Source organism: Petromyzon marinus (genome assembly GCF_048934315.1).
Source record: "Petromyzon marinus isolate PM22_M1 ecotype Great Lakes invasive population chromosome 76 unlocalized genomic scaffold, UKy_Petmar_22M1.pri1.0 chr76_unloc.1, whole genome shotgun sequence".
NCBI lineage: Eukaryota > Metazoa > Chordata > Hyperoartia > Petromyzontiformes > Petromyzontidae > Petromyzon > Petromyzon marinus.
In genome coordinates this window covers 559,445-580,374 of record NW_027422618.1, presented here as the reverse complement: position 1 = coordinate 580,374, position 20,930 = coordinate 559,445, and the positions used below count along the sequence as shown (strand labels likewise).

The following is a 20,930-nucleotide window of genomic DNA, read 5'->3' as shown; positions in this document are numbered from 1 at the left end:
GTCCCAGTGTCTCGGTGTCTCGGTGTCTCAGTGTCTCAGTGTCTCAGTGTCTCAGTGTCCCAGTGTCTCAGTGTCTCAGTGTCTCAGTTTCTCAGCGTCTCAGTGTCTCAGTGTCTCAGTGTCCCAGTGTCTCGGTGTCTCGGTGTCTCAGTGTCCCGGTGTCTCGGTGTCTCAGTGTCTCAGTGTCCCAGTGTCCCAGTGTCCCAGTGTCTCAGTGTCTCAGTGTCTCAGTGTCCCAGTGTCTCAGTGTCCCAGTGGCCCAGTGTCTCAGTGTCTCAGTGTCCCATTGTCCCAGTGTCTCAGTGTCTCAGTGTCCCAGTGTCTCCGTGTCTCAGTGTCCGAGTGTCTCAATGTCCCATTGTCCCAGTGTATTAGTGTCCCAGTGTCTCAGTGTCCCAGTGTCCCAGTGTCCGAGTGTCTCAGTGTCTCAGTGTCCCAGTGTCTTAGTGTCTCAGTGACCCAGTGTCTCAGTGTCCCAGTGGCCCAGTGTCTCAGTGTCTCAGTGTCACATTTTCCCATTGTCTCAGTGTCTCCGTGTCTCCGTGTCTCCGTGTCTCCACCAGTCCCTGACTTCCCAGTGTCTCAGTGTCTCAGTGTCCCAGTGTCTCGGTGTCTCTGTGTCTCAGTGTCTCAGTGTCTCAGTGTCTCAGTGTCCCAGTGTCTCAGTGTCTCAGTGTCTCAGTGTCTCAGCGTCTCAGTGTCTCAGTGTCTCAGTGTCCCAGTGTCTCGGTGTCTCGGTGTCTCAGTGTCCCGGTGTCTCAGTGTCTCAGTGTCTCAGTGTCCCAGTGTCCCAGTGTCTCAGTGTCTCAGTGTCTCAGTGTCCCAGTCTCTCAGTGTCTCAGTGTCCCAGTGTCTCAGTGTCCCAGTGTCTCAGTGTCTCAGTGTCTCAGTGTCCCAGTGTCCCAGTGTCTCAGTGTCTCAGTGTCCCAGTGTCCCAGTGTCCCAATGTCTCAGTGTCTCAGTGTCTCAGTGTCTCAGTGTCCCAGTGTCCCAGTGTCTCAGTGTCTCAGTGTCTCAGTGTCCCAGTGTCTCAGCGTCTCAGCGTCTCAGCGTCTCAGTGTCCCAGTGTCCCAGTGTCTCAGTGTCTCAGTGTCTCAGTGTCCCAGTGTCCCAGTGTCTCAGTGTATCAGTGTCTCAGTGTCCCAGTGTCCCAGTGTCTCAGTGTCCCAGTGTCTCAGTGTCCCAGTGTCTCAGTGTCTCAGTGTCTCAGTGTCCCAGTGTCCCAGTGTCCCAATGTCTCAGTGTCTCAGTGTCCCAGTGTCCCAGTGTCTCAGTGTCTCAGTGTCTCAGTGTCTCAGTGTCTCAGCGTCTCAGCGTCTCAGCGTTTCAGTGTCCCAGTGTCCCAGTGTCTCAGTGTCTCAGTGTCTCAGTGTCCCAGTGTCCCAGTGTCTCAGTGTATCAGTGTCTCAGTGTCCCAGTGTCCCAGTGTCTCAGTGTCCCAGTGTCTCAGTGTCCCAGTGTCTCAGTGTCTCAGTGTCTCAGTGTCCCAGTGTCTCAGTGTCTCAGTGTCCCAGTGTCTCAGTGTCTCAGTGTCTCAGTGTCTCAGTGTCCCAGTGTCCCAGTGTCTCAGTGTCTCAGTGTCCCAGTGTCTCAGTGTCTCAGTGTCTCAGTGTCCCAGTGTCTCAGTGTCCCAGTGTCTCAGTGTCTCAATGTCTCAGTGTCCCAGTGTCTCAGTGTCTCAGTGTCTCAGTGTCCTAGTGTCCCAGTGTCCCAGTGTCACAGTGTCTCAGTGTCTCAGTGTCCCAGTGTCCCAGTGTCTCAGTGTCTCAGTGTCCCATTGTCTCAGTGTCTCAGTGTCCCAGTGTCTCAGTGTCTCAGTGACCCAGTGTCTCAGTGTCTCAGTGTCTCAGTGTCTCAGTGTCCCAGTGTCCCAGTGTCTCAGAGTCCCAGTGTCTCAGTGTCTCAGTGTCCCAGTGTCTCAGTGTCTCAGTGTCTCAGTGACCCAGTGTCTCAGTGTCTCAGTGTCCGAGTGTCTCAGTGTCCCAGTGTCTCAGTGTCTCAGTGTCCCAGTGTCTCAGTGTCCCAGTGTCCCAGTCTCCCAGTGTCTCATTGTCTCAGTGTCCCAGTGTCTCAGTGTCCCAGTGTCCCATTGTCCCAGTGTCTCAGTGTCGCAGTGTCCCAGTGTCTCAGTGTCCCAGTGTCCCAGTGTCCCAGTGTCTCAGTGTCCCAGTGTCTCAGTGTCTCAGTGTCCCAGTGTCTCAGTGTCCCAGTGGCCCAGTGTCTCAGTGTCTCAGTGTCCCATTGTCCCAGTGTCTCAGTGTCTCAGTGTCCCAGTGTCTCCGTGTCTCAGTGTCCGAGTGTCTCAGTGTCCCATTGTCCCAGTGTATTAGTGTCCCAGTGTCCCAGTGTCTCAGTGTCCCAGTGTCCCAGTGTCCGAGTGTCTCAGTGTCTCAGTGTCCCAGTGACTTAGTGTCTCAGTGTCCCAGTGTCTCAGTGTCCCAATGGCCCAGTGTCTCAGTGTCTCAGTGTCACATTGTCCCAGTGTCTCAGTGTCTCCGTGTCTCCGTGTCTCCGTGTCTCCACCAGTCCCTCACTTCCCATTGTCTCAGTCTCTCTGTGTCTCAGTGTCCCAGTGTCTCGGTGTCTCAGTGTCTCAGTGTCTCAGTGTCTCAGTGTCCCAGTGTCTCAGTGTCTCAGTGTCTCAGCTTCTCAGCGTCTCAGTGTCTCAGTGTCTCAGTGTCCCAGTGTCTCGGTGTCTCGGTGTCTCAGTGTCCCGGTGTCTCGGTGTCTCAGTGTCTCAGTGTCCCAGTGTCCCAGTGTCCCAGTGTCCCAGTGTCTCAGTGTCTCAGTGTCCCAGTGTCCCAGTGTCTCAGTGTCTCAGTGTCTCAGTGTCTCAGTCTCTCAGTGTCTCAGTGTCCCAGTGTCTCAGTGTCCCAGTGTCCCAGTGTCTCAGTGTCTCAGTGTCTCAGTGTCCCAGTGTCCCAGTGTCTCAGTGTCTCAGTGTCCCAGTGTTTCAGTGTCCCAGTGTCCCAGTGTCACAGTGTCTCAGAGTCTCAGTGTCCCAGTGTCCCAGTGTCTCAGTGTCTCAGTGTCTCAGTGTCCCAGTGTCTCAGTGTCTCAGCGTCTCAGCGTCTCAGTGTCTCAGTGTCTCAGTGTCTCAGTGTCTCAGTGTCCCAGTGTCCCAGTGTCTCAGTGTCTCAGTGTCTCAATGTCCCAGTGTCCCAGTGTCTCAGTGTATCAGTGTCTCAGTGTCCCAGTGTCCCATTGTCTCAGTGTCCCAGTGTCTCAGTGTCCCAGTGTCTCAGTGTCTCAGTGTCCCAGTGTCCCAGTGTCTCAGTGTCTCAGTGTCTCAGTGTCCCAGTGTCTCAGTGTCTCAGCGTCTCAGCGTCTCAGTGTCTCAGTGTCTCAGTGTCCCAGTGTCTCAGTGTCTCAGTGTCCCAGTGTCCCAGTGTCTCAGTGTCACAGTGTCTCAGTGTCTCAGTGTCTCAGTGTCCCAGTGTCTCAGTGTCTCAGTGTCTCTGTGTCCCATTGTCCTAGTGTCCCAGTGTCTCAGTGTCTCAGTGTCCCAGTGTCTCAGTGTCTCAGTGTCTCAGTGTCCCAGTGTCTCAGTGTCTCAGTGTCTCAGTGTCCCAGTGTCTCAGTGTCTCAGTGTCTCAGTGTCCCAGTGTCTCAGTGTCCCAGTATCTCAGTGTCCCAGTGTCTCAGTGTCCCAGTGTCTCAGTGTCTCAGTGTCTCAGTGTCTCAGTGTCCCAGTGTCTCAGTGTCTCAGTGTCACAGTGTCTCAGAGTCCCAGTGTCCCAGTGTCTCAGTGTCTCAGTGTCCCAGTGTCTCAGTGTCTCAGTGTCTCAGTGTCACAGTGTCTCAGTGTCTCAGTGTCCCAGTGTCTCAGTGTCTCAGTGTCCCAGGGTCCCAGTGTCTCAGTGTCTCAGTGTCTCTGTGTCCCATTGTCCTAGTGTCCCAGTGTCTCAGTGTCTCAGTGTCCCAGTGTCTCAGTGTCTCAGTGTCTCAGTGTCCCAGTGTCTCAGTGTCTCAGTGTCTCAGTGTCCCAGTGTCTCAGTGTCTCAGTGTCTCAGTGTCCCAGTGTCTCAGTGTCCCAGTATCTCAGTGTCCCAGTGTCTCAGTGTCTCAGTGTCCCAGTGTCTCAGTGTCTCAGTGTCTCAGTGTCTCAGTGTCCCAGTGTCTCAGTGTCTCAGTGTCACAGTGTCTCAGTGTCCCAGTGTCCCAGTGTCTCAGTGTCTCAGTGTCCCAGTGTCTCAGTGTCTCAGTGTCTCAGTGTCACAGTGTCCCAGTGTCCCAGTGTCTCAGTGTCTCAGTGTCCCAGTGTCTCAGTGTCCCAGTGGCCCAGTGTCTCAGTGTCTCAGTGTCCCATTGTCCCAGTGTCTCAGTGTCCCAGTGTCCCAGTGTCTCAGTGTCCCAGTGTCCCAGTGTCTCAGTGTCTCAGTGTCTCAGTGTCCCAGTGTCCCAGTGTCCCAGTGTATCAGTGTCTCAGTGTCCCAGTGTCCCAGTGTCCCCGTGTCCCAGCGTCCCAGTGTCTCAGTGTCTCAGTGTCCCATTGTCTCAGTGTCTCAGTGTCCCAGTGTCTCAGTGTTTCAGTGACCCAGTGTCTCAGTGTCCCAGTGTCCCAGTGTCTCAGTGTCCCAGTGTCTCAGTGTCTCAGTGTCCCAGTGTCTCAGTGTCTCAGTGACCCAGTGTCTCAGTGTCTCAGTGTCCGAGTGTCTCAGTGTCCCAGTGTTTCAGTGTCTCAGTGTCCCAGTGTCCCAGTGTCTCAGTGTCTCAGTGTCCCAGTGTCTCAGTGTCGCAGTGTCCCAGTGTCTCAGTGTCCCAGTGTCCCAGTGTCCAGTGTCTCAGTGTCTCAGTGTCCCAGTGTCTCAGTGTCTCAGTGTCACAGTGTCTCAGTGTCCCAGTGGCCCAGTGTCTCAGTGTCTCAGTGTCCCATTGTCCCAGTGTCTCAGTGTCTCAGTGTCCCAGTGTCTCCGTGTCTCAGTGTCCGAGTGTCTCAGTGTCCCATTGTCCCAGTGTATTAGTGTCCCAGTGTCCCAGTGTCTCAGTGTCCTAGTGTCCCAGTGTCCCAGTGTCTCAGTGTCTCAGTGTCCCAGTGTCTTAGTGTCTCAGTGTCCCAGTGTCTCAGTGTCCCAGTGGCCCAGTGTCTCAGTGTCCCAGTGTCTCCGTGTCTCCGTGTCTCCGTGTCTCCACCGGTCCCTGACTTCCCAGTGTCTCAGTGTCCCAGTGTCCCAGTGTCCCAGCGTCCCAGTGTCTAAGTGTCTCAGTGTCTCAGTGTCCGAGTGTCTCAGTGTCCCAGTGTCCTAGTGTCTCAGTGTCCTAGTGTCTCATTGTCTCAGTGACCCAGTGTCCCAGTGTCTCAGTGTCCGAGTGTCTCAGTGCCCCAGTGTCTCAGTGTCCCAGTGTCTCAGTGTCCCAGTGTCCCAGTGTCCCAGTGTCTCAGTGTATCAGTGTCCCAGTGTCTCAGTGTCCCAGTGTCCCATTGTCCTAGTGTCTCAGTGTCCCAGTGTCCCAGTGTCTCAGTGTCCCAGTGTCCCAGCGTCCCAGTGTCTAAGTGTCTCAGTGTCTCAGTGTCCGAGTGTCTCAGTGTCCCAGTGTCCCAGTGTCTCAGTGTCCCAGTGTCTCATTGTCTCAGTGACCCAGTGTCTCAGTTTCTCAGTGTCAGAGTGTCTCAGTGCCCCAGTGTCTCAGTGTCCCAGTGTCCCAGTGTCCTAGTGTCTCAGTGTCCCTGTGTCTCAGTGTCCCAGTGTCCCATTGTCCCAGTGTCTCAGTGTCCCAGTGTCTCAGTGTCCCAGAGTCCCAGTGTCTCAGTATCCCAGTGTCTCAGTGTCTCAGTGTCCCAGTGTCTCAGTGTCCCAGTGGCCCAGTGTCTCAGTGTCTCAGTGTCCCATTGTCCCAGTGTCTCAGTGTCTCAGTGTCCCAGTGTCACCGTGTCTCAGTGTCCGATTGTCTCAGTGTCCCATTGTCCCAGTGTCTCAGTGTCCCATTGTCCCAGTGTCTCAGTGCCCCAGTGTCTCAGTGTCTCAGTGTCCCAGTGTCTCAGTGTCTCAGTGTCCCAGTGTCTCAGTGTCCCAGTGGCCCAGTGTCTCAGTGTCTCAGTGTCCCATTGTCCCAGTGTCTCAGTGTCTCAGTGTCCCAGTGTCTCAGTGTCCCAGTGTCTCCGTATCTCAGTGTCTCCCTGTCTCCATCAGTCCCTGACTTCCCATTGTCTCAGTGTATCAGTGTCTCAGTGTCCCAGTGTCCCAGTGTCCCAGCGTCTAAGTGTCTCAGTGTCTCAGTGTCCGAGTGTCTCAGTGTCCCAGTGTCCCAGTGTCTCAGTGTCCCAGTGTCTCAGTGTCTCAATGTCCCAGTGTCTCTGTGCCTCAGTGACCCAGTGTCTCAGTGTCTCAGTGTCCGAGTGTCTCAGTGTCCCAGTGTCTCAGTGTGTCAGTGTCCCATTGTCTCAGTGTCCCAGTGTCCCAGTGTCCCAGTGTCTCAGTGTCTCAGTGTCCCAGTGTCTCAGTGTCCCAGTGTCACATTGTCCCAGTGTCTCAGTGTCCCAGTGTCCCAGTGTCTCAGTGTCCCAGTGTCCCAGTGTCTCAGTGTCCCAGTGTCTCAGTGTCTCAGTGTCCCAGTGTCTCAGTGTCCCAGTGGTCCAGTGTCTCAGTGTCTCAGTGTCCCATTGTCCCAGTGTCTCAGTGTCTCAGTGTCCCAGTGTCTCCGTGTCTCTGTGTCTCCACCAGTCCCTCACTTCCCAGTGTCTCCGTGTCTCCGTGTCTCCCCCAGTCCCTGACTTCCCATTGTCTCCGTGTTTCCGTGTTTCCATGTCTCCACCTGTCCGTGACTTCCCATTGTCTCCGTGTCTCCGTGTCTTCACCAGTCCCTGACTTCCCAGTGTCTCCGTGTGTCCGTGTCTCCGTGTCTTCGTGTCTCCACCAGTCCCTCACTTCCCAGTGTCTCCGTGTCTCGGTGTCTCCGTGTCTCCACCAGTCCCTCACTTCCCCAGTGTCTCGGTGTCTCCGTGTCTCCATGTCTCCACCAGTCCCTCACTTCCCCATTGTCTCCGTGTCTCCGTGTCTCCGTGTCTCCACCAGTCCCTCACTTCCCAGTGTCTCCGTGTCTCCGTGTCTCCGTGTCTCCTCCACCAGTCCCTCACTTCCCCGTGTCCCTCATCGACCTCGCGTCCCCCCAACCGTCCGCCCCGTGCCCTCCGTCGTCTCCGGCGCTCGGCCTGTCGGGCCTCAGCTCGTCCACCTCCTCCTCCTCCTCCTCCTCGTCGTCGTCCACCCTCGCCGCGTCCACCTCCTCATCCTCCTCGTCGTCCACCCTCGCCGCGTCCAACGTGGGCGCGCGAGGGCCCTGGCACGTGCTGGCGCTCGCCACCTTCATGGTGTTCACCACGGCCAGCGACATCATCGGCAACGTCCTGGTCATCGTAGCCGTCATGCGGAACAAGAGGTTGCGCAATGCCGGTGAGCCTGGACCGGACACCCCCCCCCCCCACCTCTCCCCCCCCCCTCCACCTCTATCCCCCAGGAGGTGGAGGAGGTGATGGAGGAGGTGGAGGACGAGGTGTAAGAGGTGAAGGAGGTAGAGGAGGAGATGGAGGATGAGGTCAAGGACGTGGAGGAGGTGGATGACGAGGAGATGGCAGCCGAGGAGGTGGGGGAAATGACGGAGTTGGTGCAGGAGGATATGGAGGAGGAGATGGAGGAGGTGGAGGAGGTGGAGGTAATGGAGGAGGTGGAGGAGATGGAGAAGGTGGAGCAGATGGAGGAGGATGAGGCAGTGCAGGAGATGGAGGTGGAGGAGATGGAGGAGATGGAGGAGGTGGAGGAGATGGAGGAGGTGGAGGAGATGGAGGAGGTGGAGCAGATGGAGGAGATGGAAGAGGTGGAGGAGATGGAGGAGGTGGTGCAGAAGGAGGTCGACGAAATTGAGGAGGTGGTGGAGGAGATAGAGGAGGTGGAGGAGGTGGATGATGAGGAGGAGGCCTTGGAGGAGATGGAGGAGATGGAGGAGGTGGAGGAGGTGGATGATGAGGAGGAGGCCTTGGAGGAGATGGAGGAGATGGAGGAGGTGGAGGAGGTGGATGATGAGGAGGAGGCCTTGGAGGAGATGGGGGCGGTGGAGGAGATGGAGGAGGTGGAGGAGGTGGATGATGAGGAGGAGGCCTTGGAGGAGATGGAGGAGATGGAGGAGGTGGAGGAGGTGGATGATGAGGAGGAGGCCTTGGAGGAGATGGAGGAGGTGGAGGAGATGGAGGAGGTGGAGGAGGTGGATGATGAGGAGGAGGCCTTGGAGGAGATGGGGGCGGTGGAGGAGATGGAGGAGGTGGAGGAGGTGGATGATGAGGAGGAGGCCTTGGAGGAGATGGAGGAGATGGAGGAGGTGGAGGAGGTGGATGATGAGGAGGAGGCCTTGGAGGAGATGGAGGAGGTGGAGGAGATGGAGGAGGTGGAGGAGGTGGATGATGAGGAGGAGGCCTTGGAGGAGATGGGGGCGGTGGAGGAGGAGGTCGAGCAGCAGCGTTCGTTTTCACAGTGGGCGGTGGCAGTGGCGGTGGGAAGGAAAGGGGCGGGGTTTAGAGTGGGCGTGGTCACTCACAAACCACGTGGTCTACTGGAGGCTTGAGCCAATTTAAATGATGGTTTTGTGCCGAATTAGGACTCGTATATCACAGACAGCGTCCTTGCCCAATATGAACATCCAGGGACAGTTCACAGCTTGGCTCTGCTGATGAGACACTGAAAGTGGAAACCGTGGGGTTTGATGTGATGAGTGAGACATCCTGTGCCCGTGTCTACGTCGTTATTTACATTCCACCATAGCGATCATGGTGACGCTGCTGCTGATGATGATGATGCTGATGATGCTGCTGTTGATGCTGCTGCTGATGATGCTGCTGTTGATGCTGCTGTTGATGCTGCTGCTGATGATGCTGCTGCTGATGATGCTGCTGTTGATGATGCTGCTGCTGATGCTGCTGATGATGCTGTTGATGTTGCTGCTGATGATGATGCTGTCGATGCTGTTGATGCTGCTGCTGATGATGATGCTGTCGATGCTGCTGATGCTGTTGATGCTGCTGCTGCTGCTGATGATGATGATGCTGTTGATGCTGCTGATGCTGCTGCTGCTGATGATGATGATGTTGACGAGGTGCCCTCACAGGAAACATGTTCGTGGTGAGTCTGGCGGTGGCCGACCTCGTGGTGGCGCTCTACCCCTACCCCGTGGTGGTGCACGCGATCCTGCACGGCGGGTGGACACTCGGAGACCACCACTGCCAGGTCACCCCCACCACCTCCTCCTCCCCTCCTCCTCCACCCCCACCTCCTCCTCCACCTCCTCCTCCACCTCCTCATCCACCTCCTCCTCCTCCACCTCCTCCTCCACCTCTTACTCCTGGCACTTCTTACTACTCCTGGCCCCTCCTACTCCTCCTGGCCCCTCCTCCTCCTGGCCCCTCCTACTCCTTCTGGCCCCTCCTCCTCCTCCTGGCCCCTCCTACTCCTCCTGGCCCCTCCTACTCCTTCTGGCTCCTCCTCCTGGCTCCTCCTCCTGGCCCTTCCTCCTCCTCCTGGCCCCTCTTACTCCTGGCCCCTCCTCCTCCTGGCCCCTCCTACTCCTCCTGGCCCCTCCTACTCCTCCTGGCCCCTCCTACTCCTTCTGGCTCCTCCTCCTGGCTCCTCCTCCTGGCCCTTCCTCCTCCTCCTGGCCCCTCTTACTCCTGGCCCCTCCTCCTCCTGGCCCCTCCTACTCCTCCTGGCCCCTCCTACTCCTCCTGGCCCCTCCTACTCCTCCTGGCCCTTCCTCCTCCTCCTGGCCCCTCCTCCACCTGGCCCCTCCTCCTCCTGGCCCCTCCTCCTGGCCCCTCCTCTTCCTGGCCCCTCCTCCTGGCCCCTCCTCCTCCTGGCCCCTCCTCTTGCTGGCCCCTCCTCCTCCTGGCCCCTCCTCCTGATCCCCCCTCCACCTAGCCCCTCCTCCTCATGGCCCCTCCTCCTGACCCCCTCCTCCTTGCCTCTCCCCCTCCCCCCTCCTCCCTCCTCCTCCTTCACCTCCTCTTCCTCCCTCCTCCTTCCACCTCCTTCACCTCCTTCACCTCCTCTTCCTCCCTCCACCCTCCAAGGCTCCACTCTCCTCCCTCCCTCCCTCCTACTCCTTCACCTCCTCCTTCACCTCCTCGTCCCTCACCTCTTCCTGACCTCCTCCCCCACCTCCTCCTCCCCAGGCCAGCGGCTTCCTCATGGGCCTGAGCGTGGTGGGCTCCATCTTCAACATCACGGCCATCGCCCTCAACCGCTGCTGCTTCGTGTGCTCGTCGGCGGCCTTCTACCGGCGGGCCTACGGCGGCTCCCGGTCCGCCTGCCACGTGGCGGCCGTGTGGGCCCTGGCGCTCGCCGCGACCCTCCCCACGCTGCCCGCACGCTCCCTGCGCTACGATGGCCGTGTGTACGCGTGCACCTTCGCCCAGGGGGCCAGCCCAGCGTACACCCTGGCGGTGGTGGTGCTCCACTTCCTGCTCCCCGTGGCCGTGGTGTCCGCGTGCTACCTGCGCATCTGGGTCGTGGTGGCCAAGGTGTGGAGTGGGGTGGTGGGTGGTGGGTGGTGGGTGGTGGTGAGAGATTCTGAGCCGGTTCAAAAATGTTTCGGGGTTCAAAGGTTTGAAGGGGGACGCCAAAACAAAAAAAATAAAGTTGAGAGACGTAACACTAAGTTTGGAGACAAGGTGAAAGGAGTCAAAGTACAATGAGGTAAAAGAAAAAAAGTCGCGAAACAAGTTTTTTTTTTTTTAGTAAAAAGAAGTCTAAGAAAAAGGTAAAAACAAAGTGACAAAAAAGTTTTTGGCAAAAAGAAGTCAAAGTAAAAAAAAAACGTCGAGGGAAAGGTAAAAAAAAGTCGTCATCATCATCGTCGTCGTCGTCATTGTCGTCATCGTCGTCATCATTGTCGTCGTCATCGTCATCATTGTCGTCATCATCATCATCATCGTCGTCATCATCGTCGTCGTCATCATCGTCGTCATCATCGTCGTCGTCGTCATTGTCGTCATCATCATCGTCGTTGTCATGATCGTCATCGTCGTCATCATTGTCGTCGTCATCATCGTCATCATCGTCGTCATCATCATCATCATCGTCGTCATCATCATCGTCATCATTGTCGTCGTCATCATCATCATCATCGTCGTCATCATCGTCGTCATCATTGTCGTCGTCATCATCGTCGTCATCATCATCATCATCGTCGGCATCATCGTCGTCATCATCATCATGATCGTCATCATCGTCGTCCTCATCGTGTGTAGCCAAATGCTCTTCAACGCGTGGCGACGAGGAGGACCCGGAGACAAATCCACGGGCAGAGAGAGAGAGACGCAGACTCCAAATGTACAGCAGCAGCAGCAGCAGGCATCGTAAGGGGTCCGGGATGGAACCCACGACCTCCTGCGTACCAGGCGAGGTAGTCAACATCTCTCAGTGTCTGTGATTGAACCCACGACCTCCTGTGTACCAGGCGAGGTAGTCAACATCTCTCAGTGTCTGGGATTGAATCCACGACCTCCTGCGTACCAGGCGAGGTAGTTACCATCTCCTCGCGACACCGTGATGTTCCGCGGACAGCTCAACTCATTCCTTTTTGCTCGTTCGTTCCTCCCCCTCCCACACTGTCCACTCCCAAACGCAGGTGAGGCAGCGGGTAAAGCCTGAGGCGGCCCGCCACCTCCAGCGCCACGACCGCCGGAACTTCCTGGCGATGTTCGTGGCGTTCACCCTCTTCGCCGTGTGCTGGGCCCCCCTCAACCTCATCGGCCTCGTCAGCGCCGCTTCCCAGCCCCTCTCCCCCCCTCCCGCCCCTCCTCGATCGGCCGCCACCGCCAGCCTGGCCAACCACGTCGCCAACCACGTCGCCAACCTCGCCACCGCTGCCGCCGCCCTCGCCAACGTCGCCAACGTCGCCAACCTCACCACGGCCACCGCTGCCGCCGCCAACTTCACCGCCACCGCTGCCACCGGCCTCGCCGCCTTCGCCACCGCTGCCACCAGCGACGGCAACCTCATCGCCGCGGCCGCCACCGCCGCCGCCGCCGGCCTCGCCGATGTCGCCATCGTCGCCAACGTCACCACGGCCACCGCCGCCACCTTCGCCACCGCCGCCGCCGCCAACTTCACCGCCACCGCTGCCACCGGCCTCGCCAGTGTCGCTGGTCCCGTGCCGTCTCCCGTGGCGGACTGGCTGTTCACGACGAGCTACCTCATGGCCTACTTCAACAGCTGCCTCAACGCCGTGGTCTACGGAGTCCTCAACGGCAACTTCCGTCGCGAGTACGGGCGGATCGCCAGCGCCGTCTGCCCCGGCTGGGAGATCCTCCGCAGAGCCCTCTGCCGCTCCTTTTCCACGTCGTCGTCGTCTTCTGATCGAGGAGGTGGCGGAGGAGGTGTTGGTGGTAGTGGAGGAGGAGGTAATGGAGAGAAAGGAGGTGGAGCGTGCTGTGGAACTCTTTCAGGGAGCGTCCAGAGACGAACGGGCAAAGAGGATGAGGAGGAGGAGGAGGACGATGTCGGTGGAGCTGTGGAAGAGGTGGAGCGGGAGGAGGAAGTGAAGAGGGTGGAGGTGGAGGAGGTGGAGGAGGAGGGGGAGGAGGAGGAGGGTGGCGAGAGACGAAGAAGAGGAAGAAAAAGACGGCGAAAGAGAAGAAGGGACATCGTGGAGGCGCATGGAGGAGGTGGAGGAGGTTGTGGAGGAGGTGATGGAGGTGGTGGAGGTGGTGGAGGTGATGGAGGAGGTGGTGGAGGAGGTGATGGAGGTGGTGGAGTTGGTGGAGGTGGAGGTGGTGGAGGTGGTGGAGGAGGTGGTGGAGGTGATGGAGGTGGAGGAGGTGGAGGTGGAAGAGGAGGACTCGTGAGAGGTGGACACAGAGAGGTGCTACTGGTTGCTGCTGAGGTCAGAATGGGAGCATCCCATTTAGAACCCTAGTACCACCCCATAGTGAACCCTAGTCCCACCCCATGGTGAACCCCAGTCCCACCCCATGGTGAAGTTCCACCCCATAGTGAACCCTAGTACCACCTCATAGTGAACCCTAGTACCACCCCATAGTGAACCCTAGTCCCACCCCATAGTGAAGTTCCACCCCATAGTGAACCCTAGTCCCACCCCATGGTGAACCCTAGTCCCACCCCATAGTGAACCCTAGTCCCACCCCAAGGTGAAGTCCCACCCCATAGTGAAGTCCCACCCCATGGTGAACCCTAGTCCCACCCCATAGTGAACCCTAGTCCCACCCCATGGTGAAGTCCCACCCCATAGTGAAGTCCCACGCCATAGTGAACCCTAGTCCCACCCCATGGTGAACCCTAGTCCCACCCCATGGTGAACCCTAGTCCAACCCCATAGTGAACCCTAGTCCCACCCCATAGTGAAGTCCCACCCCATAGTGAACCCTAGTCCCACCCCATAGTGAAGTCCCACCCCATAGTGAACCCTAGTCCCACCCCATAGTGAACCCTAGTCCCACCCCATACAGAACCCTAGTCCCACCCCATGGTGAACCCTAGTCCCACCCCATAGTGAACCCTAGTCCCACCCCATAGTGAACCCTATTCCCACCCCATAGTGAACCCTAGTCCCACCCCATAGTGAACCCTAGTCCCACCCCATAGTGAACCCTTGTCCCACCCCATAGTGAACCCTAGTCCCACCCCATAGTGAACCCTAGTTCCACCCCATAGTGAAGTCCCACCCCATAGTGAACCCTAGTCCCACCCCATAGTGAACCCTAGTCCCACCCCATAGTGAACCCTATTCCCACCCCATAGTGAACCCTAGTCCCACCCCATAGTGAACCCTAGTCCCACCCCATAGTGAACCCTTGTCCCACCCCATAGTGAACCCTAGTCCCACCCCATAGTGAACCCTAGTTCCACCCCATAGTGAAGTCCCACCCCATAGTGAACCCTAGTCCCACCCCATAGTGAAGTCCCACCCCATAGTGAACCCTAGTCCCACCCATAGTGAAGTCCCACTCCATGGTGAACCCTAGTCCCACCCCATAGTGAACCCTAGTCCCACCCCATAGTGAAGTCAGACCCCATAGTGAACCCTAGTCCCACCCCATAGTGAAGTCCCACCCCATAGTGAAGTCCCACCCCATAGTGAACCCTAGTCACACCCCATAGTGAACCCTAGTCCCACCCCATAGTGAACCCTAGTCCCACCCCATAGTGAACCCTAGTCCCTCCCCATACAGAACCCTAGTCCCACCCCATAGTGAAGTCCCACCCCATAGTGAACCCTAGTCCCACCCCATAGTGAAGTCCCACCCCATGGTGAACCCTAGTCCCATCCCATATTGAAGTCCCACCCCATAGTGAAGTCCCACCCCATAGTGAACCCTAGTCCCACCCCATAGTGAAGTCCCACCCCATGGTGAACCCTAGTCCCACCCCATAGTGAACCCTAGTCACACCCCATGGTGAACCCTAGTCCCACCTCATAGTGAACCCTAGTTCCACCCCATGGTGAAACCTAGCCCCACTCCATGGTGAACCCAAGTCCCACCCCATAGTGAAGTCCCACCCCATAATGAACCCTAGTCCCACCCCATAATGAACCCTAGTCCCACCCCATAATGAACCCTAGTCCCACCCCATAGTGAACCCTAGTCCCACCCCATAGTGAAGTCCCACCCCATAGCGAACCCTAGTCCCACCCCATGGTGAACCCTAGTCCCACCCCATAGTGAACCCAAGTCCCACTCCATAGTGAAGTCAGACCCCATAGTGAACCCTAGTCCCACCCCATGGTGAAGTCCCACCCCATAGTGAAGTCCCACGCCATAGTGAACCCTAGTCCCACCCCATGGTGAACCCTAGTCCCACCCCATGGTGAACCCTAGTCCAACCCCATAGTGAACCCTAGTCCCACCCCATAGTGAAGTCCCACCCCATAGTGAACCCTAGTCCCACCCCATAGTGAAGTCCCACCCCATAGTGAACCCTAGTCCCACCCCATAGTGAACCCTAGTCCCACCCCATACAGAACCCTAGTCCCACCCCATGGTGAACCCTAGTCCCACCCCATAGTGAACCCTAGTCCCACCCCATAGTGAACCCTATTCCCACCCCATAGTGAACCCTAGTCCCACCCCATAGTGAACCCTAGTCCCACCCCATAGTGAACCCTTGTCCCACCCCATAGTGAACCCTAGTCCCACCCCATAGTGAACCCTAGTTCCACCCCATAGTGAAGTCCCACCCCATAGTGAACCCTAGTCCCACCCCATAGTGAAGTCCCACCCCATAGTGAACCCTAGTCCCACCCATAGTGAAGTCCCACTCCATGGTGAACCCTAGTCCCACCCCATAGTGAACCCTAGTCCCACCCCATAGTGAAGTCAGACCCCATAGTGAACCCTAGTCCCACCCCATAGTGAAGTCCCACCCCATAGTGAAGTCCCACCCCATAGTGAACCCTAGTCACACCCCATAGTGAACCCTAGTCCCACCCCATAGTGAACCCTAGTCCCACCCCATAGTGAACCCTAGTCCCACCCCATACAGAACCCTAGTCCCACCCCATAGTGAAGTCCCACCCCATAGTGAACCCTAGTCCCACCCCATAGTGAAGTCCCACCCCATGGTGAACCCTAGTCCCATCCCATATTGAAGTCCCACCCCATAGTGAAGTCCCACCCCATAGTGAACCCTAGTCCCACCCCATAGTGAAGTCCCACCCCATGGTGAACCCTAGTCCCACCCCATAGTGAACCCTAGTCACACCCCATGGTGAACCCTAGTCCCACCCCATAGTGAACCCTAGTCCCACCCCATGGTGAACCCTAGCCCCACTCCATGGTGAACCCAAGTCCCACCCCATAGTGAAGTCCCACCCCATAATGAACCCTAGTCCCACCCCATAATGAACCCTAGTCCCACCCCATAATGAACCCTAGTCCCACCCCATAGCGAACCCTAGTCCCACCCCATGGTGAACCCTAGTCCCACCCCATAGTGAACCCTAGTCCCACCCCATAGTGAAGTCCCTCCCCATAGTGAACCCTAGTCCCACCCCATAGTGAACCCTAGTCCCACCCCATAGTGAACCCTAGTCCCACCCCATAGTGAACCCTAGTCCCACCCCATAGTGAACCCTAGTCACACCCCATACAGATCCCTAGTCCCACCCCATACAGAACCCTAGTCTCACCCCATAATGAAGTCCCACCCCACACAGAACCCTAGTCCCACCCCATACAGAACCCTAGTCTCTCCATGTCCCAAAGCGCCCCTTGAGGAATTGTGCCGACCATACTTCACCACCCTTGAATCAGTGCGGCTTTGGCATTACACCTGGCATTAGGGGGGTATGGAAGTAGGGTACAACAATGCACACCGGGATGCCCGCCCCGCAGCCTATAACACAGGGACCTCAAACCCCTGCCATCTTTCCCTGAGTGGCGTGGGAGTGCTGGGCCTCCCCCAGATCCACTCGGCCTCAAACGAGTGCCCGGGTGTAGTAAAGCATCGCCGCTAGGCACAGACGAGGGTCTGCCCGGCGCGCCTGTGTGGCGCTGGCCCCGCAGCCCCCGCTGTGTTCCGGCCTTCGTAGGCGCTGCTGCTGCTGCTCGCTACTTTTAGCGTCGGGGCATGCACACCGTATGCCGTCCGTACACATACACTTGCCTGCAGTTGCGGGCGCAGGCCCTTAGGGGGCGCCACCCCCGAGCTGGGGAAGGTCAGGGAGAGCCGGACCACTGAGGGGCCAGGTTCTCTCCCCCACCTCCCCCCCCCACTCCCAGACCCCAGGCGAGGGGTTGGGGGGGTTCTTCCAGAGTCTCCTGGAAGGTTCCAGAGAGGGGGCGGTACCGGGGGGCGGAGAGTCCCTGGGAGGTGTACAAAAGGGGCACCTCGATCACAGCTCAGGGCAGAGCTCCGAAGACGAAGGAGGAAGACCAGCCTAGCTAGGGCCCTGGGACCCCAGGACCCGACGTCCTTGCAAGGGCCCGGGCCTGAGCGTGAACCAGTGGTCAGGACCCGTACCTTGGCTGGGTCGGGTCAGTTAGCCTCCCCTAGGGCACAGAGAGCCGGAGGGCTGAGAGCCAGGTTTACTAGATGTGAGGGCACGCTAGCCCGGAGGCTGTACCTCCATAGATAGTGGGAGTTAAGGGGAGTTCTGTTATAGTTATAAATAAACCGTGTTGCCTCGAAAGAAAGCGTCTCCAGTCTCCGTGGAAACCCACTACACTACTAACAGCACTTGCCCCAACGGTCCTGTTAGAGGCTACACGGGAGGATCTTTGTCTTTGTTTGAGGGCTACCTGATGAGAGGAATGGTGGATAAGATGATTGTTGTTATGATTTTAAAATTACTATTAGGTTCCTCTGGTCTACTGACGCTGGTGTGGTGAGACTAGGCCATAATGAAGGCTTCTGCTGTCCCTTGTGTAGGCCAATCAGTTTCAAAGACAACAAATGCAAGGGAGGCTCCTACTTACGAACACTCGACTTACGAACACTCGACTTACGAACTTTAAGAGGTACGAACGAAGCCCCTTTCACCGTTTGGTTCAGCTGCAAGCCCATTGGACAAAAAGAGGTGTAAGTTCGACAGTCCCGCTCAATAGATGGCGGTGGTAGCATGTACATCTGCAGAAGGTGAAGAACCAGCGGCATCTACATCTACAGAACATGAAGAACCAGTGGCATCTACATCTGCAGAACGTGAATAACCAGTGGCATCTACATCTACAGAATGTAAATAACCAGTGGCATCTACATCTGCAGAACGTGAAGAACCAGTGGCATCTACATCTGCAGAACGTGAGGAACCAGTGGCATCTACATCTGCAGAACGTGAAGAACCAGTGGCATCTACATCTGTAAAACGTGAAGAACCAGTGGCATCTACATCTGCAGAACGTGCAGAACCAGCGGCATCTACATCTGCATAACGTGAAGAACCAGTGTCATCTACATCTGTAGAACGTGAAGAACCAGTGGTTTCTACATCTGTAAAACGTGAAGAACCAGTGACATTTACATCTGCAGAACGTCAAGAACCAGTGGCATCTACATCTGTTGAACGTTAAGAACTAGCGTCATCTACATCTGCAGAACGTGAAGAACCAGTGGCATCTACATCTGTAGAACGTGAAAAACCAGTGGCATCTACATATACAGAACGTGAAGAACCAGCGGCATCTACATCTACGGAACGTGAAGAACCAGTGGCATTTACATCTGCAGAATGTCAAGAACCAGTGGCATCTACATCTGTAGGACGTTAAGAACCAGTGTCATCTACATCTGCATAACGTGAAGAACCAGTGGCATCTACATCTGCAGAATGTGAGGAACCAGTGGTATCTACATCTGCAGAACGTGAAGAACCAGTTGCATCTACATCTGCAGAAAGTAAAGAACCAGTGTCATCTACATCTGCAGAATGTGAAGAACCAGTGTCATCTACATCCGTAGAAAGTAAAGAACCAGTGGCATCTACATCTGTAGAACCTGAAGAACCAGTGGTTTCTACATATGTAAAACGTGAAGAACCAGTGGCATTTACATCTGCAGAACGTCAAGAACCAGTGGCATCTACATCTGTAGAACGTTAAGAACCAGTGGCATCTACATCTGTAGAACGTGAAGAACCGGTGGCATCTACATCTACAGAACGTGAAGAACCAGTGGCATCTACATCTGCAGAACGTGAAGAACCAGTGGCATCTACATCTGCAGAACGTGAAGAACCAGTGGCATCTACATGTACAAAACATGAAGAACCAGTAGCATTTACATCTGCAGAACGTCAAGAACTAGTGGCATCTACATCTGCAGAACGTCAAGAACCAGTGGCATCTACATCTGCAGAACGTCAAGAACCAGTGGCATCTACATCTACAGAACGTCAAGAACCAGTGGCATCTACATCTGCAGAACGTCAAGAACCAGTGGCATCTACACCGGGCCAGCGGTGGGTCAGATAGCCTCCCCTAGGTCCCAGCCAGAGGACTCCAGGTTAGCGGTAGACGTGTAAGTCCCGCCAGGACAGGAGGCCGTACGTCCTTAGGGTGACGGGTGAGGGGACCGTATACCCCCTCTGTGTGTCAAGGACTGTGTAAGAGAAGTATTACAATAAACAGAGTGTGCCTCATAAGAAGTGTATGCCATTAGACCTCCTTTGCCAGTACCACAATATAATGATAATAGGGGTTTTTCCCCTTTTTAAGTTCAACAAAACTGAAACCTTTTTACGAGGATTTATGTTACTGCATTGACCACAATACCTGCAGTCAAAATGCAAACAAAAACACACTCTGATAATATATGATGCATTGTCCTTGAAACTGATTGGTCGAGCACCAATTGGGTCGAGGCTCAAAAGAAAGCCGTCCCTTGATGTGGACCAATCAGTTTCAAGGACAATGCATCATATATTATCATAGTATGTGTGTTTTTGTTTGCACTTTGACTGCAGGTGTTGTGCTCAATGCAGCGACATGGATCCTTGTAAAACGGTTTCAGTTTTGTTGCCAGAAAAAAGGAGGAAAAACCCTTTCATTATATTGTGGTACTGGCAAAGGAGGTCTAATGATGATGTAGATGCTCACCCCGAGCCCTCATTACTACTTTGATAGCGGCGTTGTCTTTGAGCTGTGTGACGCCTTTTGGCGTCATCTGGTCGAGCACCAATTAGGGTCGAGGCTCAAAAGAAAACCGTCCCTTGGTGTGGACCAATCAGTTTCAAGGACAATGCATCATATTATCATAGTATGTGTTTTGTTTGCCTTAAAAAAGGGGAAAAACCCCGCTTATTATAAGAAGTGTATTAGTCATTATAAACACTACATATACTTGTATGTAAGAGTGGGGGGGGGGGGGGGGAGCCAGGGAGGAGTGATCGAGGGGGTGCGGGTGTGGGGTAGGGGGGTAAGGCGGACTGCAAGCTCCACACAACGGATGAGTTTCACAAAGAAGCCGATGAAGCCCATGATGGCAAAGCCCATTGCCCGTTGCCAATGCGATCTCCTGAAACTCCATGAGGTCGGGCCTCTGCCGGTTTCCACGAATGTCATCACCTGGTCCACGATGGATTCGTCTTAACCCTGCGTCTCCTTGTTACCGGGTCGCAATTGTCTCTCTCTCTCTCTCTCCATCTCTCATTATCTCCTTACCTCTCTCGCTCTCCCCTTGCCTCTCTTCTGAGGTCTCTCCCTCTTGGTTTGCACGATCAGAGGAAACAAGAAGATTTAACGAAAGATTTCACGCTCTGCTCTCCTTACCCATTCCACCTCTCTCTTTACCCCCCTCTCTCCCTACCCCCCCTCTCTCTCCCTCTACCCCCTCTCTCCCTACTCCATGTTTATGTTCCTGCTATGTTTTCTATGTAATATTTGTATTATTATGTATCTTTTTTAGTTTTCATTTTGTTCACGACACAAGTGCTGGATCTGCACCCAGCCCTTCTCGCAGTCCTAAGGGATCCGACGTGAATCTCTCTCCTTACCTCCATACCTGTCTCTCCGTCACGGGACAGACCCAGCAGGTGCCATGGGTTGACTGCTGTGCCAGGCTAGGTGCAGGAGGAGGAGGAGGTCACGGGACAGACCCAGCAGGTGCCATGGGTTGGCTGCTGTGCCAGGCTAGGTGCAGGAGGAGGAAGAGGTCACGGGACAGACCCAGCAGGTGCCATGGGTTGACCGCTGTCCCAGGCTAGGTGCACAAGTAGGTCACGGGACTGCTGTGCCAGGGTAGGTGCACGAGGAGGTCACGTGACTGCTGTGCCAGGCTAGGTGCACGAGGTCCTGAAATTGGCACGAGGTGGGTGAGTGAACGAGGTGGGTGAGTGGACGAGTGGGTAGGTTAGTGAATAAGTGGGTGAGTGAAAGAGTGGGTTAGTGAATAAGTGGGTTAGTGAACGAGTGGGTTAGTGAATAAGTGGGTGAGTGAACGAGTGGGTTAGTGAATAAGTGGGTGAGTGAACGAGTGGGTTAGTGAATAAGT

At 55.9% G+C, this 20,930-nt stretch overlaps 1 protein-coding gene across 1 annotated transcript; it reads left to right on the top strand.

The window, feature by feature from the left end:
• Window positions 1-6,743: 6,743 nt before the first annotated feature.
• LOC142908190 (melatonin receptor type 1B-A-like) lies at window positions 6,744-16,533 on the top strand. The gene is made up of 7 exons (XM_076058509.1): window positions 6,744-6,759; window positions 7,068-7,391; window positions 9,094-9,212; window positions 10,154-10,501; window positions 11,611-11,755; window positions 12,104-12,574; window positions 16,508-16,533. The coding sequence occupies exons 1-7, from the start codon at window positions 6,744-6,746 to the stop codon at window positions 16,531-16,533; spliced, it is 1,449 nt and encodes a 482-aa protein (XP_075914624.1).
• The last annotated feature ends 4,397 nt before the right edge of the window (window positions 16,534-20,930 follow it).